This window comes from Gossypium hirsutum, chromosome A13 (genome assembly GCF_007990345.1).
Source record: "Gossypium hirsutum isolate 1008001.06 chromosome A13, Gossypium_hirsutum_v2.1, whole genome shotgun sequence".
Classification (NCBI taxonomy): Eukaryota; Viridiplantae; Streptophyta; class Magnoliopsida; order Malvales; family Malvaceae; genus Gossypium; species Gossypium hirsutum.
Genome location: NC_053436.1, coordinates 110,205,239 through 110,232,100, shown reverse-complemented (window position 1 = coordinate 110,232,100; position 26,862 = coordinate 110,205,239). Strand labels below are relative to the sequence as shown.

The following is a 26,862-nucleotide window of genomic DNA, read 5'->3' as shown; positions in this document are numbered from 1 at the left end:
AAAGGAACTAAATGTAAAAATGTAAAAGAAAAATTATTTTTTGAATAATCACGATATAGGTAATGATTATAGTCCCCAAACTCATAAATAGGAGGATAATACGCTTCAGTGTACTCAAATTCACATCTCCTATATTGATAATAATGCCATGTTAATCGAGTTAAGACTCAATTGACAAAAGAAAAAAAATAAATTGAACCCAGTCGTTGAGTTAAATTTCGAGGATTGAATCTAAATTAAATAAATTATCTATCGACTATTTTAATTCATTAATTATTCGATTTTATTAAATCAAATTAAATAGATTATCCATTAAATATCTGGATTTATTAAATAAAAAATTTAAAAAGAAAATATATAAAGTAAAGTGAATTTATATTTTAGGTATCTAAATCTAAATAAATTATTTTACAAAAATAGGTGATTTCGTGTAGTAGACATCTAGATTTAAATTTATTACAAATAAAAATAAATCAAATTTAAATAATAAATGTTCAAATATTAATATTCACTATGGTTTCTAAATATGTTGCACATTAATTATCCGAATACAGTAATCAAATACGTTAAGAAAATAAATTAAAATATAAGAGGGTAAATTCATCCAATGTCATTAAACTATTAGTAAGCTTATATTTTAGTCACTCAACTTCAAAAAATTACAAAATGACTATTAAACTATTCAAACGTTTTTATTAAAGTTATTGGACTGTTAAGTTTTTTTTTTTTGAAATCTGACTAGTGAGCTAAAAGTGATGGTTTGACGATCGTTATAGTGGACTAGTACCCATTAACGAGTAGAAAAACACAAATTAGATCTAATCAATTTAACAATCAGTGTCGGAGATAAAAGAAGAAAAATTTTTGAATTTAGGTTTGCAAATTTGTAACATTTAAAGTTGTTTTATAAAAAACTGAACTATAAAAAAGAATAGAAAAGTTAACTTTCAATCGGTGCAGGTGGTGCAATAGAGAATGCTATACAACAATGATTTTTAACAGCATGGTGACTTAAATGAAAACTTTTGAATAGTTTAATGATCGTTTTGTAACTTTTTAAAGTTAAATGAGTAAAACATAAACTTACTAATAATTTAGTGACTTTAATTGTGATTTAGCCAGTATATAAACATGAATTATGGGTTCACCGCATAAAAGAAAAATTATTACAGTACTTTTTCAGTTAATTACGGAAAGCACGCGCTAAAATCACGCGCCAAAAATCACGAGCGGGGAAACGAACGGCTAGTGGGGACCACAGTTGGAGCACTTATTCGCTCATTTGACAGTTGTTTTTAGCTCACATACAACATTTTTGGGTTGATAAACCGGGCCGCCCGGGTCAAGATCCGATTTTGAAAAAATATCAAGTTGAATTTATTTTTAAACTGTTACAAATATAATTATAAATACACGATCGATAAATTATAAGTATGAAATTATTATAACATAAATTGTTTAAAGAATTACAAAGTATAATTAAACAATTACAACACAATCGAAATAAGAATTAAGTATGAGTTCAATCTAAACTAAAACTAATAAATTAAACTAAAATCACGTGACAACTGTATATAATGATATTTAAAGACTCACTCTTATAATTGCATATGACAAGTTTCAAATTTAAATACTCAATATCTAAAATCTCTTTTTTTATTAACAATAAAAAATAAAATAAATTATATTAATAGTACTTAATTATTAATATTTTTTTATTATTTAATAAAAAAACAAAAAAAAACACTCAACTATTTAATTTAAATTTATTTTATTTTAATAACTGAAGACTTAAATAAAAATAGGAGTTAGGAAACGACCGCCGGGGAAACAATTTCTAACCGTGAAATATATTTTCCCGGAAATTAAAATCCGGTGGGAAACCAAAAGCTTTTAACTCGCACTTGCTTCAATCAGATGCTAAGCCTTCGATTAAAAGGCTAATTCCTCGTCGAGCTTACTTCAATCTATGCAGCGTTTAACTCGCAGCGTTATAGCCAAAGCTCGTGCCTCGTCGATTCGGTTGCTTTTACACGATACTTCGATTGAAACCCAAAGGCTCGCCTTGGTTCGCTTCTACGTTTCGGGTTCAGCAGCAGCAGTCTCCTCTTCGAGCCCGAGCTTATCGATATGGAGGCGAAAGAAAGAAATGACCAAAGAGGGGTTGATTGCGGCCAAGGAGCTTAAGCGCCTACAATCCAACCCGGTCCGACTGCACCGCTTTATCCTTTCCCATGTCTCTCGCTTGTTAAAGTCTGATATTGTATCTGTTCTCGCTGAGTTCCAAAGACAAAATCAGGTTTTTCTCTCCATGAAGGTACTCTTTCTGTTTGTTTAAATGTCCCAAAGAGAAGCACAATAAAATAATAAAGAACTTCTAGTTTTAATTTCTGGGAAAATGGATAAATCTGGTTTAAGAGGAATTAATTGTAAACGTGATAATCTTTTCCATATAGAGGCTACTAAGCAAGTACTAAAAGAAGGAAGCATAATGATGGGTGGAGCAGTTTTTCTATCCATGAATGTATTCTTTCTGTTTGTTGAAATGTCCCAAAGAGAAGGAAGCATAATAATAATAAACTCTGGTTAGGAGGAAGTGACTGTAAACATGATGATCTTTTTTTCACAATTTTAGAGGCTACTAAGCAAGCACTATATGCATACATATCTTACTAGTTTTAATCTTGGGCTTCTAATTTAAGAGAAGGAAGCATAATAATGGGATAAATCTGGTTTTTCTAACCATGAAGGTATTCTTTCTGTTTGTTGAAATGTCCCAAAGAAAAGGAAGCATAAATAATAACAACAAATTTCTATGTTTAATTTGCATTGTTTATTGATTTGTTCTACTTGGTGTATGTTAAAGGGTATTTGATTATGAATGAAGGTATTCTTTCTGTTTATTGTTGTTTTGTTAATTTGCATTATTTATTGATTTGTTTTGTTAATTTGCAAGCACCTAGCATGCTTCCACCCAAATTCTAGCTTGCATTATACCGAAATCGCCAATCTATGTTACTTGGACTTTTCCTTTTTTCTAAAGTAAATATTCGTTTCTAATATATATTCGAACATGGTATGAGGTATAGAAGATTGAGTGTTGAGCATTTTCTTCATGTACACCTAACTGGTTACGACACTCACTCCCGAGTCTGAATAGCATAGATGCTCATTACTCATTAACTAGGCTCAAATTAGATGCTTGTTAAGTTGTTTTATCTCATTTATTTTTCTCAGTTATATGATGTGGTGCGCAAAGAGATATGGTACCGGCCGGATATGTTCTTTTACAGGGATATGCTTATGATGCTAGCTAGAAACCGAAAGGTAGATGAATCAAGGCGGGTTTGGGAAGATTTGAAAAAAGAGCAAGTTTTGTTTGATCAGCATACATTCGGAGACCTGGTTCGAGTATACTTAGATAGTGGATTACCGTCAGAGGCCATGAACATATACGATGAAATGAGACGATCCCCTGACCCTCCTTTGTCGTTGCCATTTCGAGTAATCCTGAAAGGGCTCATTCCTTATCCGGAACTGAGAAAGAAGGTCAAAGATGATTTCTTGGAGCTTTTCCCGGACATGATTGTGTATGACCCACCAGAGGACTTGTTTGAAGATCGAGAGTCAAGAAGCGAGAATGAAGTCGAGTAGAGTTTGCCGGTCATTTGCTTAAGAATGGATAATACGGTTTTGGGTTAGAAGCCGGTGCAAGGTAAGAGAGGAACACAACAGTATGCATATTTGGATGTTATAGTTGATATTCAAATTCATTGCAAGATATCGTCTCCCTTTATGTGTCATGTGTAAACTTAATATTTTTCATAAATTTTGGTTAATCAGTTCAAATTAGAAAATTCTTGTCCAAAGCTAGGTCTAGAAGATCATTAATCAAGTTAGTCAGCATTGTACCAGTAGACGTTTTAGTTCTGATATGTACCAGTGTCAGCGTGTTTCGTTGTACTGTCTCAGGTTTATCGCTATGGGTCAATACATATCAATACAGGTACTGGCTGTAACGATTCGAAATGCTTAAACTACTTAATACCAATTTAAAACCAAAACGGGACGAAAGACCGTACCATTGAACAAGGCAAGAATACATTATAGCATTGAGTCACAACAAAAATGTGCATGTAAAATGAGGGCAGGTAGGGCCGTTCGATTATCGCAATATGGCAGAAAACTGCATGGCAACCAATCAAAAAGGAAAATTAAAGAAAAACCAATTATAGAAGGAAATAAAAAGACTAAGGAAAAAAGGATTGAGATATTTATTTTTATTTATTAATTTTACTAAAGAAACCTTTATTAAATTAAATTTCCATTTTATTTGTTTTACTCCGTTGGACGCATGGCAGCATTTGACACGGTCTAAGAGATGTCCATAGATGGTTGCTCAGCTGGTCACCCAATGACTAGTCACCCATATATTTCATACCACCCAAAAGAGGGTCATTCACCTTTGATCGCCTATTGACTTCCCTGTCAAGTCATCGACTAACAACGAGTCTTCCAGTAGGTCACCCGTTATCAACGGCATGCTCTTATCCCTAAGAAGAGATCACCAAGAGACTTTTGAGGCCTAACAATCTTGTATTACTTTAACAAAAAGAATGTTATAGCAAACCCATAAGATACTATGCTTCATGACAATTGACATATAACAGACCTGCCACCTAACTAACCACATAGGTAGACCACCATCCGTATTGTCAATGACGTAGCTCTACCAAGCAAGGGGACCTTCTTCCTATATATATTGCAACACACAATGTTCAAGGGATCTTTCTCCCTCCAACTCTTAGCTCACTTAAGCCTTTTACCCTAAGTGCACTACAACCTCCTCTCTCATTCTCTTCTCTCCTTTATCCTTTTCTTATTTCAACTCTCCATCAATCTCAAGTATACCGATTCACTTATCACGGCCACCACCTTCTCCACCTTTGCTCCTCTTTGTTGATTAATCAATATCAACTCTATCATCATTATAATATTATTATTCATTTACTAGCGTTATTATTGTTATAATTTTATTGAATAAATTATTTTTATAAAAAAAACTATTACCGTTTAAAAAAAAAACCTCTTTAATAATATAAATGGAAATTTCGGTTAGTTTTGCAAAAATTCTATTTTACCATTTTAACAAGAGGAGTTACTTGGTTGGATTGGTTGGGTTAAATATCAATTTATTTGATGAACTCTATATTTTAATAAAGTAATTAATCCGTGTTTGTTAAAATTGATATAAATTTAAATTTTTTTAACCATTTTTTTGTAAAAAAAACTTTTCATCGTTAAATAAATATTAATATATAGAATATTTTTTATCAATATGCTAGGGATGTCAGACTGGATTGAAAAATAACATGCATGATAATTGATAAGTACAATTATATTCATAAATTCAACTATTTGGTCGTTTAAGTGACTTAAATGAAAATTTTTGAATAGTTTAATGACTAATTTGTAATTTTTTAAAGTTAAATTGCCAAAATATAAATTTACTAACAATTTGGTTACATTAGTTGGAATTTACCCAAAACAGAATATAACGATAATTAGAAATGAGTTACAGTTCCCAGAGAAAGCTTTTCACTTGAGTACGTCTACTATAAATGTCAATTGTCAAATCATGTATTTTGTATCAATAGAAATCTCTCTCAGCTACAAATTTCTCAAAATTATTTGATCCTTCAACAAAAAATCCTTTATTTTCTCTTTGATTTTCTGCATTTAATTTCTTTGTTTTACATATAAATCAGTCGACATGACTTCATATTACCGCCGTTTAACAGTCGGACCTACGGTACTGAACATTCCGGTTCAACCGCCGACGAAGTCAAAACTTCCGGTCTTCCCTCCACGCCGTCCCTACAACAACATCATCCAATCGTCATTTGGAATCGCTCTGCGATCAAGGAAGTGTTGGAGAGTGGAGGCCACTGTGAGGTCGGCGGGAAGATCGGAAGGCGGAGATGGCACGAAGAAGGCGGGACCTGGACAAGGACCAGGGCCGTGTTCGTACTCGGTTGAAGATCGAACGGTGGAGGTTGATAGTAAGAGGGATCGGACGGTGGCGGTAGCGGTAGCAGTGGCGGTTACAGTGGTGTTGGGAGTAGGGAATCGGGTGTTGTATAAGCTGGCTTTGGTTCCTCTCAAGCATTACCCTTTCTTCTTGGCTCAACTCGCCACATTCGGGTAACCATCAAAATGTCGTTATTGAAAATTCTTTATTTTTTATTTTTTTATTTCTGAAAGAAACAAAAAAGAAATAAAAAAATTTCTTTCTTGTTCAATGTGGCTGTGTTATTGGAATTTTTTTAACTATTGACAGAGCATTGTTCGTTGTTTCCACGTCAATATTTGTGTTTTATTAGGTGTGCTAATAGTGGTAACCGAAAACTACCCTTCATGTTCGGTGCGCGCGCGTTCTTCCTATTTTTAGGTCAAAATTTGTTTTAACTCCTTATACTATTTGTACATTTATAATTTAGTTTTATATTTTTATTTTAAGAAATTTAATCTTTAATTTTCAAAATTTAAAAAATTAAGGTTCAATTTTTAATCCCTTTAAAATTGTTTTATTAAATTTTCTAACGTGATATTTTATTTTGAATTTATTAAAAGAATTAAAATGGAATTTGACATGCAATTTTAAATTCAAAATGTAAGAAAATTTAATTTTAAATGTAGAGAAAATATAGGAGACTTAAGCATATTTTAATTTTTTTTTACTACTGACAGCTCCAAAAGTAGGTGAGCTAATAGTGTTCAAAATTTTAGTACCCACATATTTTTTCTTTTTGTGACCGGACGGTAGCCCAATTCAGCTTTGGATAAAATAAGATTGATTAAATCGTAACCAGGGTCCCCTCCCATTGTCTTTAAATTTTTAATTTTGTTGTACTTTTGCTTTTAAAAAATTATAGTGATCACTTCAAATTTTATAATTTGATTATTTTTTCATATAGGTCATCCAATATATATATTTTTTCACCCCAGGTTTGCTTTGTACAAGAGAAAAATGTTTGATGTCAATTTTATGTTATGATATTTTTTAATCTTTTTATGTTCTGCACAATCTAGAATGTTGATTAGTGACCATCAATGGTGACTTAAAAAGGCTTCTTAGATGAATTATTACAAGGCAGTTTTTTATACCCACTTAAATTGATTAGAGAATATTCTTTTTTTAAGAGCAATGGTGAATTTAGCTTTAGAATATAAAAGAATATGTAGAAAGCTATAAAAGCAGCATTGGGTTGCTTGATTGACCCTGCTTAGGCCTAGGGAAAAAAAATTAAAAGTAATTTTACTTATTTTAGCTGGTCTTCTATACTTGAAAATCTATAATCATGTGAAACTATTATGATTTATATTCATATATGTGAATTTCAACTTTGAATACGAATGTTATGCTCTTTGTTGAAGTTTCTTAATCTTCTTATTGCCTTTTATTGAGTGGTTATAGAGAAATATAGAAAATAAATTGTAAATGGTCATTTTGATCTTTACAACTAGTGAGTTCAAATGGAAGAAAATCAATTTGACAAGCGGAAGATGTACATTAAAAAAAAAAGGAATTTTCCACTGTAGAAGAGAAAAAGAGAGGAGGAAATTAAAAGATGGTTTTTTCCATTATAGAAGAAAAAGAGGTTCTGATATGTTACCGTTATTATCTGGACTTATTTCACTTGTGATGGCCTAGTGGGGTCAAGGTGGTACCTTTGCCTTTACGTTTGACACTGCCCCATCTACGAGTAGCTTTCGTATTTGATTTTGGTTTCTGTGGCCTTGGAGTAACCTTTTCCTTTTTGGCTTTTTATATAGCAAGCAGCGTCTACTTTGGTTTTGAACAAAACTAGTGGTGTTTATACTTTATACCCAAATACAAAGAACCTTAAATCTTTTTACTGAAACTAGTCAAAATATTCTTTATTTATGAACCTAATGGTTTAGGTTAGTTGATTCGTGTAATTATAGTTAACGAATAACATCTAATAAGTTCAGAATTTAAATTTCAATATTTTTTGTTTTTCTCTTATTTCTTATAAAAAAACTGTTTGAATTGTAATTCTAAATAATTTTTGGGAGGAAAATGTATTCCTACATCAAAAACCTTTTCTAATTATTCTCAAAACAAATATACTGACATATGTATATTTGTATGTAGGGCAACAACAATTACTGTTGTAGATGTACGTCTTGTATCAATGAGTAATGATATTAAATTCTTCAACAACTTTGAGTATGCTAGTGTTGTGCGAGTCTTTAGTATATTTTGAAATAAAAATAATAACATCACTATTCATACTAACTTTTTAGTATTAAAATATGAAAAAATATCTTAGATATTGTTTTTATATCTGATATAAATATGTCTGTGTTAGTGAAACCTCAATATAAATACCAAATCAGATATTCAAGAATTATACACAGTCAAATACACACACATATGTATATATATTTATAGGATTTAAATATATGTTGTTAGGCTATTTTGAATGATATGTTTATAATAACATTTACAAAAGCATGCATACACCAGTGAACATATTGAGCCTGTGTAGGTTTGACAGTACCTCTGAAACTTCTGTTATTTTGAAGAAAAAAAAATTGAAGTTCTCCCTTGAGTTTTTAACAGTTTCTTTAGAAGTTTAAAAGGAAAGTAAATCTAAATGTACATTTTAAATGAATGTAAAAGCTGCTGATTTTTTTATAATCAGTGGATTCCATTAACTCAAGAGAGCAACAAATTTGTTAAGTGGAAATTTATTCCCTCGTAATACCTCTCTTACTCTTTGATCTGTTGTTTTTACAGGTATGTACTTGTATACTTTTCTGTAATGTATCTCCGGTATCATGCTGGTATAGTCACAGACGAGATGCTTTCCATGCCAAAAGCTCCTTATCTTGTTATTGGTCTTTTGGAGGCTCTTGCTGCTGCGACTGGAATGGCAGCTGGAGGTTAGCTTACACTCAGATATTTTTCTTTATTGTCTACTTCACACGCCGTAAAAGTACCATGGAGGCCTTTGTACTAGGAGTCAGATTGCATTTTACCCCCGTTACTCAAAAAAATGGGCAACAGTTAAAACAAAGAGCAAACTAGCCATTTCAATTAAAATTTTCATTCATTTCTATTGTTAAAAACTGGTGTGACTGATGAAATAACCAGACAGTTACACATGACGTGCCACGTGTGCCTCATGTTGACGTACGTTAACAATAGAAATGGATTAAATTTTTAATAGAATGACTAGTTTTTTCTTTAATCTAATGTAAAGGGACTAATTTGCTCATTTTTTCTTTGGAAGGGCAGAATGCAATCTGACTACTAGTACAAGGTTCTTCATAGTACTTTTACTCTTCAAACGCTAATATTTAACTAAGTTTTTGGTTATTGTCTTATAACATACATTTTTTTTTGTTCAGCAATTCTATCTGGGGCATCTATTCCAATTCTGTCTCAGGTAAGGAACATTTACTGCTTATATTCAGATGTTGGGGTGCTTAGAATGTGAGACTGTCCTTTGGGTACCCTAAAAGGTCATTTAACTACTAAAGCAAAAAGTTCTTTGATTTGAAGGTTGATTGTCGCTCTACCTCTATGCCTTAATGACAGAAGGAATATGGTAAACCAAAAGCTATTTGAGAGAATAATAACTAAAATAATCTCAAACCAACCAAGTAGATTTATTACATGTAAAAAAGCAGAACAATTCTGAGCGATTGTAAACCAAATGATTTTTGGGAGAAATAATAGTAAAAAAAATCTTTAAAACATCTATGTGGACTTGTACATGTAAAGAAGCTAAAAGATTCTGCCGGTAGCTTTTCCTAACTTGAAATTCTTCATTTTATATTCATCTGATAAGTTTCATTTTGCATTTAGAGTTTGTGAAACTAAAAATTCTTATGCAAAGAACTGAATAGTTTACTTTGGTCTATGACTTTCTGCAGACATTTCTTGTGTGGCAAATTCTCCTGTCTACTATTTTTCTTGGGAGGAGATATAGAGTAAATCAATTACTTGGATGCTTTCTTGTAACTGTTGGTGTTGTCATAACTGTAGCAAGGTAGCTTACAACTTTTTCTAATTGTAATCTTGGTTTCACACATCCATGAATTTTGCTGGTGTAGTTTCTACATGTTTCCTCTGAATTCTCAATACTTGATGATTTGCAAGTTTTAGTGAAGTTAGGTAAAAGTACCATGGAGAATCCTGTGTTAGAAGTCAGAGTGTATTTTGTCCCTTTTACTCAAAAAAATGGACAAATTGGTCCTTATACGTTGGATCAAAGAGCCAATTAATCATTTTTGTTAAAAATTTCATCTATTTTTACTGTTAAAAGCTAGTGTGATTGACAGAATAACAAGACAATGACACATCGTGTGCCACTTGTACCTCATGTTGACGTACATGGATAAGTTTTTAACAGTAGAAATGGATGAAAATTTTAATAAAAGGACCGGTTTGCTATTTAATCTAACCTACAGGGACTAATTTGTCCATTTTTTGAATAGAGAAGAAAAATGCAATCGATTTCTAGTATAAGCGCCTCCATGGTACTTTTACCGTGAAGTTAATTGCAGTCGTATGAGAAGTAGCGTAGTCTTATGAAAAGCAGTGAAAGTTTACACATTTGAGCAAATATGCATTATAGTTGCTGACATTAATTAGATTTTTTTCAAATATCAATCTCCATTTCGATGGGGCAACCTGTCTGGTAGGAACTGCCCTGGCTGCCCATTCTTAGGAGCCTCAATAATGGTGATTTGAAACACAGTTGCTTCTTTTTTATAATGTCTTGTAAAGATCGCTCTTATGCATTACACTGAGACATTTTTACTGCTTACATTTACTTCTGCAGTGGATCCAGCTCTGGTCATTCATTGAAGGAAGCTGGCATATTTTGGAGTCTAATGATGATAGTTTCTTTTTTGTTGCAAGCAGCTGATACTGTGCTGAAGGTTGTTGAATTTCTCAGTGAAATCTTAGCTAATCATGTGCAAGTTAATGTAACTCATTATATTTTAATCATTTGCAGGAAGTAATATTTTTGGATGCCGAAAAGCGATTAAAAGTACGATGTTTAACCTTTCAAAAGCTCCCTGTACCCTCTTGATAAAACCGAACTTAAAAGGCTCATTTTCTTGCATTTTTTGCAGGGTGGTTCAGTGGATCTATTTGTTGTAAATTCCTATGGATCTGCATTTCAAGTAAGTATTAAGTACTGAGTTACAACAATGTTAAGTATTTATTTAGGGTTTAACAATTAGATACATTTTGGTCCTTGAACTTGAAAAATATAATAATTTCAAGCAGTTTTCAAGTCAATTGGTTCAACCCCTTTATTCGGATTGTTATATCAATCAGTTCTCAATCCGTCTGATCTCATTTTGTTCCATTAACGCTGTTCACATCATCAAATCTTTGACAAAATCCAAGTTTAGGGACCAAAATGAATTGAGTTGCCAAGTTCTAAGATCAAAATGGACCTAGCTCAAGGGTAAAAAATTATATTATCCCATTTATTTACAATCTTTTTTAAGCGGTCTTTTTATTATGGATCTTTGGTGGATGTTAAAGCGTGATTGTACCATGTTTAGTGCAGGCCTTATTCATTTGCCTACTCCTACCCTTTTTATCAAAACTTTGGGGTATTCCATTTAGTCAGCTTCCAAACTATCTTAAAGATGGTGCAGCTTGTTTCTTGAACATGGGTGGTACGCTTTCAACTGGTAAGCCACAAATATTTCATTATCTAATATCCTATTTGGACTCGAGTATGAGTATCAGACATGATGTATGTGCTCAACACAAATATGTTCAACTTTTTCTAAAGTTCCATATATTTAGAGAGACTTTTGAGGGTCATATTTTTACGAGATTCTTGCACCAGTAGAGGGCTTGAATCCATAGATATTACCATTCTGTTTCAACACAAGCCTTGTGCTGTGACTGGTTTTATGTCTTCAATGGAGGAAGTGATTGATTTTACTTTAAAATTCCGCTCATCGCAGGATGTGATGGTGCCCCGCTACTACCTTTGCTGTTCATTATCGTTAACATGGGTTTCAACATAGCATTGCTACATCTTCTCAAGATATCTTCTGCTGTTGTTTCCTCACTTGCATCCACTTTTTCAGGTAAATTTTCATTTTCCTCCGTCATCCTTTTTTCGAGATATCAGTTCCCTTAGTTGCAGGCAACTATCTATGTCCAAACTGTCCACGTCTTCAATATAATCACAGGATTCGAACCTGAAGCTTTGCATTGTCTTCAATATATAACACATCTACTGTTGGTTTGTATGATTGAATATCTATTGCACAACCCTACATTGCAGTGCCGATTTCAGTTTACATCTTCACATTACCGTTGCCGTATCTCGGTGTTGCTTCGTCGCTTCCAGCCGGTTTCGTTGCAGGAGCAATCATCCTAGTTATGGGGTTGCTTATCTATGCTTGGTCACCATCTGATTCCTCCAGTGCCATACCATCACCATCCAGCTAGAATGTGAGGGAAGCCATTGTTAGATCATCACTTGTCATTTTTCTCCTTTGGGAATCCGATCGTCGAGCAAGGAGGTGACAAGGTAAGATGAAATAAAATTTTGTTGTTGTATCATTTTTCTACTAGTGAAAGTAACAAAGGAACAGGGTAAAGAAAAAACGAGCGATGTTTTGGTGAGAGAGACAGTCAAATTTAGTGGTTTGAGAAATATAAGATTTAACAAAATACCGTCTCTATTATCCGTTTCGGAGGTTAAATTGTTTTGCCCTTCCAAAAGGGTGTGCTTAATAAGAGAAAAGCAACCTTCGTTTTACAACTCACAGATCATTAGACGATATGAAGCCCTAAAGGTGGGTTTACTTGTATTTCTTTGTACCTATCAAGTTGTGCCAATTGCATTAATTTTTAAGTTCCGTTAATTTAAAAGATGTAAATATCAAAATTATATATGAATTATAATTATACCTATAAAACTTGAATTATAGTTCATGTATCTATAAAATTTTAATTTTAATTTGATTGTACATATTTAAAAAAATAAATACAAATACTTAGAGTGTGTTTAATATTATTTTTAAAAAATACTTTTGAGATAAAAACGATCTTAAACAAGTTACTTTTTAAGAGAAAAAAATACTTTTCCCAATTCAAAAATTGACCCAAAAGTAAATTTTAGCTTCTTCTAAAAGCACTTTTGAGAAGTATTATTAAATTAAATTATGTCTTAAGGTGTGTTTAGTATTATTTCTAAAAAGTAATGTTGAAGATAAAAACACTCCTAAACAAGCTACTTTTTTAGAAAAAAATACATCTTCAAAAAAAATTTAACCTAAAAACACTTTTTCATATTGATTGTTTATATTATCATAAAATAGTCTTCGATAATGTATCAAAATTTTATGTTTAAAAACAATACATAGATCAATGTTGATGTATAATTTTGATATTTATCGCAATTTAAAATTCAATTAAACTCATTTTAGATAAGTTGGAATCAGGTTAAGTTCAAATCAATCAATTCAGGTATTTCAAGAAATACAAATGATATTGTAACTATTACTTTGTTCAATCGGGTGTTGTTCCCCATCTAATTTGGCATGCTACTTATAACACACAATTGAAATCCATTACCTAATAAGAACAAAGCCAATCTAAAGCTAGTTCATTACCACACAGAATAGCAAACATATGCGATTATCATATTAGGTCGTTAATTCCAATAGTTCATACAAAACCCTAAATTCCCCAATCAAAAGGGGAAAAAAACAACAACGAAACCCAAGATATATTTAGATTTCACTTATCTTTAGTAGAAACGCCGTATTTCTCTTGCATCTTAGCGATTTCCTCTTCCTTTTTCTTCTGATCGAACTTCTTGCTCATCTTAGCTTGCTGGTAATACAACACGATCAAGTACCGATTCGCTACATTGAAACCCGATAGATGATCCACCGCCGTTTTGGCATCGTAGATATCCTCGTAGACCACGAAAGCGGTGCCGCGGGTTTCTTTGCTCGTTCCGATACGTATTTGGCGGATGGCTCCGTATTTGCCGAAGATATCGTACATCTCCTCGCTTGATATGTTGAATGGAAGGTTACGAACGTAGAGCACACGATTGACTTCCGGCGGCAGCCGAGTGTTGGCCTTGCGGAGACTTATTGTTGCCATTTTCGACGGAGGAGAAAATGGGTAGAGAGGTGAAGGAAATTGAAGAAACAAATTGGGGATTTGAAGGGTGGAATTATAGGCGGAGCGCCGTGGTGGGATTTTTATGAATGGAAGGATTTGGGTGTTAAATAGTCCATTAAATTATATGGGCTCGAAAGAGGCCTAATCGGTTTTTTTTTTACTAATCCGAAATTCATCCATTTACTTTAAAAAATGATGAAATTAGTACCTTTATTTTAATTTAATAGAATTTAATCCTTTTACCATACTAAAATTAAAAGATTAATTTAGTCGCTGGTACAGGTGTAATCGAACCAAGCCGAAGTTGAATAGTAGCAAGCTTAAGCTCAACTTAAACATCAATTCCTAAGCTTGAGTTTGGCTCGAGATATTATCAAGTTAGTTGACATCAAACTTGATTAAACTTGTTTATTAATTTCCTTAAACTCAAAACTTGATTAAGCTAGTTCATATTCAAACTCGAGCTGAGTTTGAGACATAATCAAACTATTTGAGCTCAAGCTTGATTAAGCTCATTTATTAATGTTCATAAGCACAAGCTTAATTAAGGTAGTTCGTATTCAATCTCAAGCTTATTTGTAACATTTTATACATAATAAGGATAAAAATATAATTTCAAAATATAAAAAAATAAAAATATATTAAAGTGAAAAGCTCAATTAGGCTTGCGATGTTCGAATCAGCTCAATTAATAGCTCGAGCTACTTGAATAGTTTGTGAGTACCAGTGTTCAATTTACACTCCTAATTGTTGTTAAGCACATAAATTTGAAGTGTTGATTTTTGTTGATTTGTTGCATAATAAATTGTTAAATTGCTGACATTTTCTAGTTGTTGATCTTGGATAACAAAATCTTTTTGAATTAACTATTAGGCTTGTTGGTAAAATAAGCCCTCAAAATTTTTCAAAAAAACTAATTAAACCCCTCTGAACTTTTTACACCCAAATTGACTTCAACAAACAACTGGGTGCAAAAAGTTCAGAGAGACTTAGTTGATCTTTTTTTAAAGTTCGGAGTTTATAATATCATTAAACCTAAATATAATACAATTTTGATATTAATCAAACTTTATATATGCTAATACAAATTTCTTAACTTGAATTTATTTTGTAAAATATACAATTATATTTATAAAATTCATAAAAAACAATATAAATTTTCAAGTGGTAATAATAAAATGGAAATAAAATAAATAAATACTCAAATCTCCTATCCATTAAGCAACATAGTTTTTTTTTTTTTTCATTTACAAATTTCCACCCATCAAATTTCACTATTCCCCCCATTGTACCACCTAATTAATTTATATAAACTCAAGAAATCAAATTATATCACCTAATTATTTCACTTTCTAAATATAACATTATTTTTAATAAGATGGTATAATTTGATCCACTACTGATTAATAAAATTTATATACGGTGGTTGCCAACGGCCAATACATCGAATATAAAATCGATGTATAAAAAAATTAAGTGCCCTTTACGAGAAATTTTTTTTTTTGATGATTTACATGCATGCATGCATGCTATCTTGTTTCTTTTTTACGTAAGCTTTTCCATTCTCGCACGAGCCTGTGATTCAACAAAAAAAAATTCACATCGAATTTTCCTTCTTTTGTTTCTCCTCCATTTTAACCCCACGGTGAAAACGCTCAAACGACTACATCGCGTCTCTTCTTCGGGTTCGGTTCGGGATTTCCCTTTTTCATCATTGCCACAAATTCGTCATAGTTTATCCTTCCATCCTGCAAATATGTCGAAAACATTTTGTAATTAATTTATGTCATTCAACATCAAACCCGAAAATTAATTAGTAAATAGTTCTTATCACATAGGAAATCAATTGGATTATCCATAAAAATGACAAAATTTATGTTCAAATCTTTAGTTTACATCAATCTCGACTTCAATCATTGAACTACCTCTACTCTTACCCTCTTACTAAAACTCACCCCTATCACATGTAAATAAAGACAAATGAGATTAAGATGTAATAGATAGAGGTGCTCATAAACTAGATTAAATCGTGATTCGAAATTTTTGAAAGTCATCTTTTCAAGCTCATTTGGGTTGAGCTCGAAGTGGTCCAGATAGGGTAAAAACTGCTCTGAAGTGTATATTAAACTTGTTAATGGTTTGTGTTTATATATATATATAGAAAGAACAGCTTACATTGTCAGCGTCAACTTCAGAAAGGATTTCCTTGATGTCTGTACTATCATTTATGCCATATTCACGTAGAGCTTGCTCTAGTTCTTCTGTCGTAATATACCTAAACAAAAGTAGCCATATAAAATTATATATGCAGTTTTTTAAAAATAAAATTGAGAAGAAATAAATATATACAAATAAAAAAAGAAATTGTTAAATTAAAGGGTAAACTACATTCAAGATCACTAATTTATTAACGAATTTATGTTTTAATAACTCAACTTTAAAAATTTGTAAAATAATTACTAAATAAAGTTCCATTTAATTTAGTAAACATATATTGAATGAAAACTTTAGAATAGTTCCATGGTCATGACGAAATTTACTAATAGTTTAAGTACATTAGGTATAGGTATAGTGTACCCTAAAGTTGAAAAAAATAAATAAATACCCGCTGTTGTCTTTATCAAAGTGCTGGAAAGCATGGTAGAGATGTTCTTCTCTATCCATTCTGTTCATATGCATTGTTGCTGTTATGAACTCATCATAGTCTATTGTTCCATTTCCATCTGCATCAGCCTATATACATACACACATACAAAGAAGAAGTCGGTTAAATCGGTTAAACCCGAACAAACAAGAAAATGATTTAGGGATAATTATATTAAAGAGAGTATACTTACAGCTTCCATGAGTTGTTTAACTTCATATTCAGATAATTTAGTGCCTTGTTTAGCTAGACCTTGCCTGAGTTCTTCAAGTGTTATGGTTCCACTGTTATCTGTATCCATTGCCTTAAACATTTCTTTCAATCCCCTTATTTCTTCCTCAGATAAACACCCTGCAATCACCTATTAATTTCATAGAAAAAAAAATTATATCAGAAAAAAATTAAATGTTTAATTAAAATTATTAAAATTTTGAAATAATTAATAATTTTTTATTAAAAATTTGAGGTGTAATTAAAAATTTCAATTTATTTCAAAAAAAAAAATTCTACAGACATGTATACATAAATATATTTAATTCTTTTTCTTTTCTATATAAAGTTCTTGAAGTATCATATTGTCGTACTTTATTCATAAATATGTCAGAAAATAATATTAAATAAGGGAATTTCATAAAAAAGAAAAATTCTAAGCTTTGAAATAGTACCTTCAAAGCAACTTTCTTGAATTGGTTCATTGCTTTAAACTGTTTGAGCCTGCTTAGCACTGCATTATCAAGTGGTGTATCAGGTGCTTCACCATCTTCTTTAATCCATGGATGACCTGTTGTTAATTTTCACATACATGGATCAATGTATGTTAGGACATGCATGCATACGTACGTACGTACGTACATAAAATACACTTACTTAGAACCTGGGCAGCTGTTAACCTCCTTTTGGGATCTGGATTTAGCATCCTCTTCACAAGATCTTTTGCTTGATGTGAAATCGACGGCCATGGTTTGCCCGAGAAATCCACGTGGCTTTTTATTATTGCATTGAATATCCCATTTTCCGATTCTAAAATTCAAAACAAAAACAATATTAGTAGTAAATATAATTAATTATATAAGTTAGAGTAGTTCTGTTAAAGATTTAGGGACGGAAATCAGAAAATTGTTTTAAGAGAAAAAATAAATAAATAATTTCAAGGAGTTAAAAGTGTAATTTTATCATTATATTGATTTATGATTTTATTTTTAAAAATTTTGAAAGGTTATATAGTGAATTTTGCATTTTGGGCCCCTGTTCATTGCTTGCCCTATTTTCTCCGCTCCTATCATCGAAGTAGTGGCGGAGTTAAAAAATTTTTTTGGAAGGGGACAAAATTAAATTGTATACTTTTACGATAGTGAAAATATAATTTTACCATATTAATAGTATATATTTTTATAATTTTTAAAGGATTAAAACAATTTTATTTTTTGGGACCAATGTGCAATTTTACTGTTACTAATTTAAAATTTTATAAATTATAAAATGTCTAAATAGAAAATTCTCCATTTTAAGGGGTCGAGGCCCTGCCAGCCCCCCTTCAGCTCCGCCACTGCATCTAAGTGCATAAATATTATACTCGAAGATAGGCTTAGTTAAGATAATTAGATCCGCTTAAAATATGAGCTAATCTCGGGTTTCAATATTCAAAACTTGAACCCAACCCATTTTCAAGTTTATAGCATGTTAATTTTTATTTTATTTTATATATTATGTAATTTATATATATCATATTGAAAAATTAAATATACTATAATATAAATATTTAAAAAATATGTTGTGCATTTTTAGATTTAATAAAAGGAAAAAAATGATATAATGATAGTAAAATTGTAAAAGATATATACAATTATTAAATATTAAATAAAATATTAAAGTTTAGGGTTAGTATATCGATTCTATAAGTTAAATTGAAAAATGACACGGATTGATTGAACTGAATTTTCATTAATTTTTTAATATATAATTTTTTTAATTTTTATAATCTTTTAATTAAACTTATCAAATCGACCAAACAATAATCTTATTAATTTAACCACCTATTCGATTCTAAAAACATCATAACTAAGCTTACCGGCCCAAAAAGGAGGAACGCCAGAAAGAAGAATGTACAACATGACACCAACACTCCAAATATCGGCTTCAGGTCCATATTTCCTCTTTAAAACTTCAGGTGCTATATAATATGCACTCCCAACTATGTCTTTAAATATTTCATCTGTTTTAAACCAAGCCAAAACACTATAGGTTATTTTCATTTCATAAAGTGTATATAATTATCATTATATATGAAAATATAAAAATTTTAAAAGATTAAATCAAAATTTTATCATTTTAACAGAAATTAAAGTGTAATTTTATCATTTTTAAAAATAAAAATTATAAAATTTAATAAGTCAAAAGTATATTTTTTTCATTTTAAGGGCCGAAACCATTGTCACTTCTCTAAGACCAACCTTAATTAAACTCAATCTATTTTTTTAACAATTTCATTATAAGTTCTGATCATATCTATTCTTTTTTATATAATGTCTAGAACTACTCATAGCCCTTCTCAACCCATTAATAGGAGAATAATACGTATCAGCGCACCCAAACTCACGTTCTTCTATATTAACAACAATGCTCATATCAATTAAGCTAAGACTCAATCGGCAGCCAAACCTAATCCAGCTTAACTCTACTCAACTTGTATTAATACCATGCATAAAATTGACCTAATTAAATCCAACTAAAGGAAGAAAAATATAAAAAATGGATAAGTATACATACAACATTAGCATTAAGCCTAATCAACTCAAATCAATCTAACTCATATAAATGCCATGCATAAATTAATCCGAACTCAACCCAACTCATCGCTACCTGACCCGTATTAACCTAACCAATTCATCCCATATAAACACCATGCATAAATTAATATAAACTCAACCCAACTCATCTTTATCCGACCCATATTAATACCATATATAAACCGACAAAAAAAGTTACCTGGCTTAAAAAACACTGATAGACCAAAATCAGTTACTTTAAGGGGAGAATTCTCTTCTTTGCCCAACAACAAGAAATTTTCAGGCTTAAGATCCCTATGTATAACCCCCATTGAATGAAACGTATGAACGATCTGCATAATCGTCCGAAGCAAAGACGCCGCTGCCCGTTCGGTATAATGCCCTTTAGCAATAATCCGATCGAACAATTCCCCGCCGCCGCACAATTCCATCACCAAATGAACGGCGTGTTTATCCTCATACGCCCCTTTCAATTCCACGATATTAGGTTGTCCCGTCAAGTGATGCATTATTTGAACCTCCCGCCGTACATCCTCCACGTCCTCTTTGCTCGATAGCTTCCGTTTCGCTATCGTCTTACAAGCGAACTGCTCGCCTGTCGTTTTATGGGTACATAAATGGGTAATCCCAAATTGACCACAACCTAGTTCTTTTCCGATGGTGTAAGTGGCTTTAACATCCTCCATTGGTCGACCTAAAACCGGCCCCATCGGTGCAGGTTTTGATTGTTTACCGACGGTGGAAGCTCCTTGAGACGACGGTGCCGTTCTATAAGAAGTTTGTTGTGAAGTAACGGTGGGATCCGCGTCGCTATTGCCGTATCCTGCGGCGGCTTTTTCTAGCTTATCGCTGCCGTCTCCGCGAGTGCAACAGTTTCCCATTTCGGAAAAATGAGGTGAACGGAGACGGCGGTGATACTTAAATTTGGCGGGGAATTGTTATTCTCTTCTTCTTTTTTTTTGGTAATTCCCGATATGGTTGAAGAAAAAAAATGGGGTTTATTACGAAGAAATATGGAGTTGAAACGAAAAGTAAAAACAGCTTGGAATTTGGTGTATAGATACTATATGGGATTGATGGTGAGAGATTTTAGGATTTAAATTTAAAAAATTACAGTTATTAGTTATTTTTTTGGTAAAATATGTTATAGGTCCTTATTTTCTATACAATTTTAGAATTTAATTTCTATACTTTCAATTTTAGAAGATTAGTCTCTTTATTTTTTGGATTTTAAAATTCAAGCTTCGTAATTAACACGGTTAAATTTTTTTGTTAAATTTATTAGTGTGACATTTTGAATGAAAAAAATAATTCACTCGATAATAATGTAACCAAAATAATGATATTGTAATAAATTTGAATTTAACAAATTTTAGCCGTGTTAATAATTAGACCTAAATTTTTAAATTTTAAAAATATAAAAATTAAATTCTAAATTTATGAAGAGTATAGAAACTTATAAAATATTTTAACCTTTTTTCATTTAGTATCAGTTGGAAATACAACGAAATTTATTAATGGTATTCTTTCTAGTGGACCGTAAACAGAATAGTCTTGGCTAAACTATTAAAATAGTCACTTTTATTTATCTCAAATTATATTTTAGTCACTTTTATTTGAAATATTACATTTTAGTCACTTGTGTTATCATTTTGTTACGAAATAATCCCTCTATCATTAAGATTTGTTACCTCCCAATCGGCAATCCGATGTAACGTTAAAATAAGTTTTAAATGCCAATGAGAAGTAAAACCCATTTTAACTGCCATGTTGAACTACCGTTTGAAAGGTAACGGATCTTAACGGCAAAATGACCATTTCGTGACCGAACAATAACGTAAGTGAATAAAATATAAAATTTTAAATATAAGTGACTAAAATGTAACCTGAAGCAAACATAAATGACTATTTTAATAGTTTACTCTTAAATAATTTATTCGAAACTAATAAAAAATTAACTATTAAATTAATTTTTATAAAATTTCAATTATTTAATTATTATTAACTATGGAATCAAATTAATTAAATCGAAAATCAATAATACCACTTAATTGATTATTATCCTATTATTACTATATTTCTAGTTTTCAACAGTATTTTTTTTAACAAATTAATTAAATCTATTTAAAGCTAATCTATTTTCAAAAGAGATCAATTGAGTGGTGGTTAATTTTAGCATATTTCTATGATTAATATTTTAACGATTTAATTATCATATTTTATATTTTTATTCATACAAATTATGTATGTGAATTTTTGAATCGGTCTGATATTTCTATCATGTTTATTTAAAATCTTGTTTATATTAATATATATCTAATGATTGAAAGATTTTTTTTATTTAAAACAAAGAGTTATAAAAAAATAATTGGCATAAAGATAAATTTAGCCACTAATGTTTGCTCATTTTATCATTTTGGTCCTTATTCTTTTTAGGGGTCATTTTAGCCCTCAACTTTCAAATTGTAGTCAAATTGCTTGCTTTTTTATAGGAAAATTGATTAAACTATTAAAATTTTAATGGCATTAATGTGACCACTAGCATGGTAGTCCGCGTATAATTCATAAAAAATAAAAAATTAATAAAAGTGATTAAAAAAATCAACAAAGTCCAAAAAAGTTCAAAAAAAATTTAGAAAACTTGTCCATGCTAGACAACAAAGTAAACACAAAATGCCGTTGAAATTTTAACAGTCCTGTAACACCCCTCACCCGCATCCGACGCCGGGACGGGGTTCGAGGTGCTACTTGACTTTTACTAACACTTTCATACTAAACAGGGCCATGAAATCTCAAATAGTTAAAAACTTTTCTTTTCACATACAATCTGTCCCATATACGGGCTTACGAGGCCCAAAACATACATCTGGAGTGGTTCGGGACCCAATCGAGAACTCATGAAAAAACTTAAAAAGAATCTCTTGCGTTAAGGCTTCACACGCCCATGTGCTCAGGCCGTGTGGCCAGAAATAGGCTAATTATTAGGCCTTTTATCACTCTCACACCATATGCATAGATACATACTTATCCAAAAACATACAACGTGACATAAATGAGCTCTTAAACATCTACAAACATGTTATGCTCAAGTTATTTTCTTATGCAATAAATATTATAGAATTTTCCCATATCATTACCACATACTAAACATAACTATCATTACATCACAAACCATTCATGAAGCATTATTAACTATTTACCAATCACTTAATCCTGCATTAGTTACTAGCTCATCAATGAATCTCAATTCAATCTCTAGGCATACATGTTGTAAGCCACATCACAAGAAATAATAACATAAATGCATAAGAATAATCATATGGGCCCATAACGATATTAGCCGACATAAGTCAATTTACATAACTAATACTACCTTAATAACAAGCCAATGCCTTTGGCTAAATCATAATATTACATACTCACATTAAAACCCTATACATGCCATAGACTCGAATCACTTGAGTTTACTTACTCCGATAACGTTAACTCGATAGGGTGATAATATCTCTGACGGCCTCCAACCCGAGCTAACCTGGAAACTCTAAAAAACATGGGAAAGAAGGGGGGTAAGCTTTCGCTTAGTAAGTTCATATGAAAACAATAAGCAACTCATTAACTTGTTTTATCAATGTTTACAACATATTCTCAAGTTCACTACAAGCTGTCTTCCTGAGCAACAGTCACTAAATTATTTATATCTGGAGCTACGAAACTCCGAATTAAGTTCCGTTAATTTTCCCTGAAACTAGTCTTATTTTCCTTTCTTCCATAAAATTTCCAGAATTTTTGGTTAAGCCAAATAGTACAGTTTATTAGTTAAAGTCTCCCCTATTTTAGGGTATGACCACTATGACCCCTGTGCACTACAAACCGAATTTCTCCCTGTAAAAAATTCCAACGACCATGCCGTTTATTTCCCATAAAAATATACTTAATAAGGAATCTATGCATGTAAGATATAACTCTTAATAATTTTTTTACAATTTTTGGTGAATTTCTAAAGTTAGGACAGGGGATCTCGAATTCATTCAGACCCTGTTTCACAAGAATTCAAATATCACACAATATGGAATTCTTTTTCTTCCCCTATTTCTTTCATGTGAAAATAGACTCATTGAGCTTTAATCCCATATATTATTCTGCCTCTAACTCATTTTCCACTATTTTTAGTGTATTTTCAAAGTTACACTACTGCAGTAGCTCAAATCTGTCAAGGCTAAATTACTCATTTATGATCATTGTTCACAAAATTAATACAACATCGTTTGTATAATCATCACCGAGACATTCATATCACATTTTCATTTACCATCTTACCATATTGTTGTTATGTCGAGTTTTCAACCCAAGGGTTAAGTACATACCTGTTCAAAGTATCCATTTCACAACATTTACCAATACGTCCCTTTCATCTCGAGTATTCCACCATTTGAGTAGAATTTTACCCGTTGAACACATCGGAATATAATTCGGATACATGGAAAGTTTGCACATAAGTGCCACATAAGTAGCCAAGCTACCATGTAACCCGCCCATAAGTGAACTCAGACTCAACTCAATGAGCTCGGGCGTTCTCATCCATAAGTGAACTCGGACTCAACTCAACGAGCTCGGATGCCTAGTTACATCTCACGGACTCAGACTCAACTCAACGAGTTCGAACATTCGCATCCATAAGTGAACTCGGACTCAACTCAACGAGTTCAGATGCTCAACCATCCTAGTGACATGTCACTTGTATCCTAATCTATTCCTAAGGTTCAAACGGGATTTTCCTCGAACACATATCCTTGCCATCTTCCGTAAAATACCGAAACCAATACTCGGTAGCACTTTATATTTAACAGATAATACACATAACTTGCATTTTATTCGAAAATAATCACAAAGCATATATTTCATGATAAAAATCAGCATATCATATATTTAACATCAATAACTTAAAAATAACAATTATGCTACATTATTTACATATGAACTTACCTCGATACCACAAAGGTGAAAAGACATACTCGTCCATAAATCGATTTCTTTCCGTTCTAGGTCCAAATCTCAATTTTCATCATCTATAACATCACATTTAGCCTACCAATCAGTCACAATATTCATATGGGTCTACAAATCATATTTTTACAAATTTTTATTTTGACCCCTAAACTTTTACATATTTGCACTTTTGCCCCAATGCTCGTAAATTAATTTTTATCACATTACTGTACTCCTTGAGTCTAGATGAACCATTTTCATAACTATAGCAACTCATAATTTCAACTATTTTACACATTTACAACTCATTTTACAACTTAGCAATTTACCCCCTTTTAAGGTATTTTCATGCAATTTCTTTCACAAAAGTTGTTTATTAGACAACTAGGACTCATAATCTTCCATAAAAACACAACAAACAACACATTTACTCTCATGGTAAAACCTTAGACTCTTCATCATTTTGCAAAATAATCCCCTCTTATGAAAGCTTATGCTTTAGGGGTTCCAAAAATACAAAAATCATCAAGCAAAGACATTAAAATCACTTACAAGCAAGGGAAATATGTTGCTGAAATTTTCCAGCTTCAAAACCCTTTCTTTGCTGCATATTTCGGTGAAGGGGAAGAGAAAAATGATAGCTTTTTCTTTTTCTTTTTTTTTATTTGTTAATAATAAAACTATTTTGTCTAATTTTGACTTTTCAACTATTTTGTCTCCCATGGCCGGCCATCACACTTTCAATGGCCTAATTTCACTTTAAAGACCCCCAATTTAAGATGCAAGGTAATTTAACACCTTTAGGTATTAAAACACAACTTTTACTTTTTACGCGATTTAGTCCTTTTTCGAAATTGGACTAGAAATCGCTAAAATTAATATACCAAAATTAACATGCACTTATAAAATCATATTATAACACATAAAATAATACTAAAATAATTTTATTTGGCCTTGAAATAGCGGTCTCGAAACCACTGTTCTGACTAGGCCCAAAATCAGGCTGTTACATTTCTTCCCCCCTTTAGGGATTTTCGTCACCGAAAATCTTACCAGGAAAAGTTGTTCTCTACTTTCACGAGTCACTTATATCGTTTTCTCACAACTTATAAAACAACTCCGCACAAGCTCATACTCAAGATTTTCTATAGCTTTTCCATAGTTGAGGTATAAACCTCGGAGCTCAATTTGAAACACTGGAGACTGACATTCTTGGAGCTATAAACTCAGAAACATACAACTCAGTCACATCTGTTGAATAATATATCTGTACATACTAAAATAATCATGCAGACTTCCATATCAATCTTTCACAATTCAACTTGCATCTCTCCTTTTTCCTGGAAATGAGAGACATCCCGATACGAAATTCATAACAGTCCTTTCTCATTTTCTTCCCACTGTCATCACTGACAATAATAATCTCGAATACATTTGATATTCGGCTTTACCCTATAGACAATTCGGCATCCTTTGAACGAATAAACAAGATACTGCTGTGAACTCTGTACTCAATTCTCTGTATACCCAGAGTTTCTCAGTACTGAAATCTTACTCTGAATTAATAGTAACAGAAACCAGAAATCAAATCCTCCCTGCAATTCCAAACTAAAAGTCGAATCATGTTGTACTTGTTTAATTTACCACTTATAGCCACATTTCTATACTCTGATCATCAACTGTTTAGAAACTTTACTAACATGAATCAAATGATTCCAACTTCATAGATGTGGTCTTTTTATTAATCAGTATAACTATACTTATAACATCTCTCGACCAAGAGAAATCCAACTAATATGTTTCCATAACATACTTTCAAGAACAAAACCCCATCATTTCTGACTGTACGACTACTTACCAAAGAACACGTAACGGTATTCTCGAACCAGAGAATAAACTTAAATGCACATAACTCAGATTTACTTTTGCAGAATAACCATTCTTTACCCCAGAAGTTTTAAAGAAATCTCGACACTGAAATCCCCACACTTCTATGGTCGAGCCAGAAGCTTAATCATAACAGATTCTAATATCGCAAGTCAAAGATTACTCGTAAAGATGAGCCAAGCTTGATAATTCTCGAAACAAGAACGAGAGAAAAGCCAATATAAGAAATTCCAAGATATAAAACTACACCAGAAATCCGAGAATATAATCCAGAAGAAAATAATAAATATGATCCGAAAAATCCCTCAGAGAAAACCAGAAGGAAACTACTGTCTGTACGC

General features: G+C 31.7%; 4 protein-coding genes and 1 long non-coding RNA gene across 6 annotated transcripts; 2 read left to right on the top strand and 3 right to left on the bottom strand.

The window, feature by feature from the left end:
- Positions 1-1,659: 1,659 nt before the first annotated feature.
- LOC107939445 (pentatricopeptide repeat-containing protein At1g62350) lies at positions 1,660-3,963 on the top strand. 2 transcript variants are annotated; one of them, XM_041085867.1, is made up of 2 exons: positions 1,660-2,317; positions 3,238-3,963. In XM_041085867.1, exons 1-2 carry the CDS (start codon positions 1,970-1,972, stop codon positions 3,652-3,654), a joined length of 765 nt encoding a protein of 254 aa, XP_040941801.1. In that variant the 5' UTR covers positions 1,660-1,969; the 3' UTR covers positions 3,655-3,963. The 2 variants fall into 2 exon arrangements, with proteins under 2 accessions (XP_040941801.1, XP_040941802.1); XM_041085868.1 differs by having other exon boundaries at positions 1,786-2,299.
- A 1,628-nt stretch (positions 3,964-5,591) lies between these two features.
- LOC107939443 (protein CLT1, chloroplastic) lies at positions 5,592-12,842 on the top strand. The gene is made up of 10 exons (XM_016872775.2): positions 5,592-6,204; positions 8,828-8,973; positions 9,442-9,479; positions 9,970-10,085; positions 10,881-10,980; positions 11,058-11,093; positions 11,179-11,229; positions 11,625-11,751; positions 12,034-12,159; positions 12,360-12,842. The coding sequence occupies exons 1-10, from the start codon at positions 5,774-5,776 to the stop codon at positions 12,524-12,526; spliced, it is 1,338 nt and encodes a 445-aa protein (XP_016728264.1). The 5' UTR covers positions 5,592-5,773; the 3' UTR covers positions 12,527-12,842.
- Positions 12,843-13,704: 862 nt separating this feature from the next.
- On the bottom strand, positions 13,705-14,463 carry LOC107939473 (splicing factor 3B subunit 6-like protein). The gene has a single exon (XM_016872809.2). It carries the CDS (start codon positions 14,195-14,197, stop codon positions 13,823-13,825), a length of 375 nt encoding a protein of 124 aa, XP_016728298.1. The 5' UTR covers positions 14,198-14,463; the 3' UTR covers positions 13,705-13,822.
- Positions 14,464-15,409: 946 nt separating this feature from the next.
- Positions 15,410-20,707, bottom strand: LOC107939453 (calcium-dependent protein kinase 17). Its single transcript, XM_016872784.2, has 8 exons — positions 19,848-20,707; positions 18,931-19,074; positions 17,730-17,882; positions 17,528-17,643; positions 17,056-17,223; positions 16,824-16,951; positions 16,394-16,493; positions 15,410-15,966 (listed from the first exon to the last, which is right to left on the bottom strand). Exons 1-8 carry the CDS (start codon positions 20,527-20,529, stop codon positions 15,874-15,876), a joined length of 1,584 nt encoding a protein of 527 aa, XP_016728273.1. The 5' UTR covers positions 20,530-20,707; the 3' UTR covers positions 15,410-15,873.
- Positions 20,708-22,902: 2,195 nt separating this feature from the next.
- On the bottom strand, positions 22,903-25,271 carry LOC121212662 (uncharacterized). Its single transcript, XR_005907918.1, has 2 exons — positions 25,187-25,271; positions 22,903-23,189 (listed from the first exon to the last, which is right to left on the bottom strand). It is a non-coding gene; the product is annotated as an uncharacterized lncRNA (long non-coding RNA).
- Positions 25,272-26,862: the final 1,591 nt, after the last annotated feature.

Coding starts and splice junctions, on each gene's coding strand:
- LOC107939473 (XM_016872809.2), bottom strand. CDS start 14,197: ATGGCAACAATAAGTCTCCGCAAGGCCAACACTCGGCTGCCGCCGGAA.
- LOC107939443 (XM_016872775.2), top strand. CDS start 5,774: ATGACTTCATATTACCGCCGTTTAACAGTCGGACCTACGGTACTGAAC. Junction 9,480..9,969: donor CTATTCCAATTCTGTCTCAG/GTAAGGAACATT, acceptor GACTTTCTGCAG/ACATTTCTTGTGTGGCAAAT. Junction 11,094..11,178: donor ATGCCGAAAAGCGATTAAAA/GTACGATGTTTA, acceptor CATTTTTTGCAG/GGTGGTTCAGTGGATCTATT.
- LOC107939445 (XM_041085867.1), top strand. CDS start 1,970: ATGCAGCGTTTAACTCGCAGCGTTATAGCCAAAGCTCGTGCCTCGTCG. Junction 2,318..3,237: donor AGGTTTTTCTCTCCATGAAG/GTACTCTTTCTG, acceptor TATTTTTCTCAG/TTATATGATGTGGTGCGCAA.
- LOC107939453 (XM_016872784.2), bottom strand. CDS start 20,529: ATGGGAAACTGTTGCACTCGCGGAGACGGCAGCGATAAGCTAGAAAAA. Junction 17,883..18,930: donor CGTTCCTCCTTTTTGGGCCG/GTAAGCTTAGTT, acceptor TTTGAATTTTAG/AATCGGAAAATGGGATATTC. Junction 17,644..17,729: donor AACAGCTGCCCAGGTTCTAA/GTAAGTGTATTT, acceptor AATTAACAACAG/GTCATCCATGGATTAAAGAA.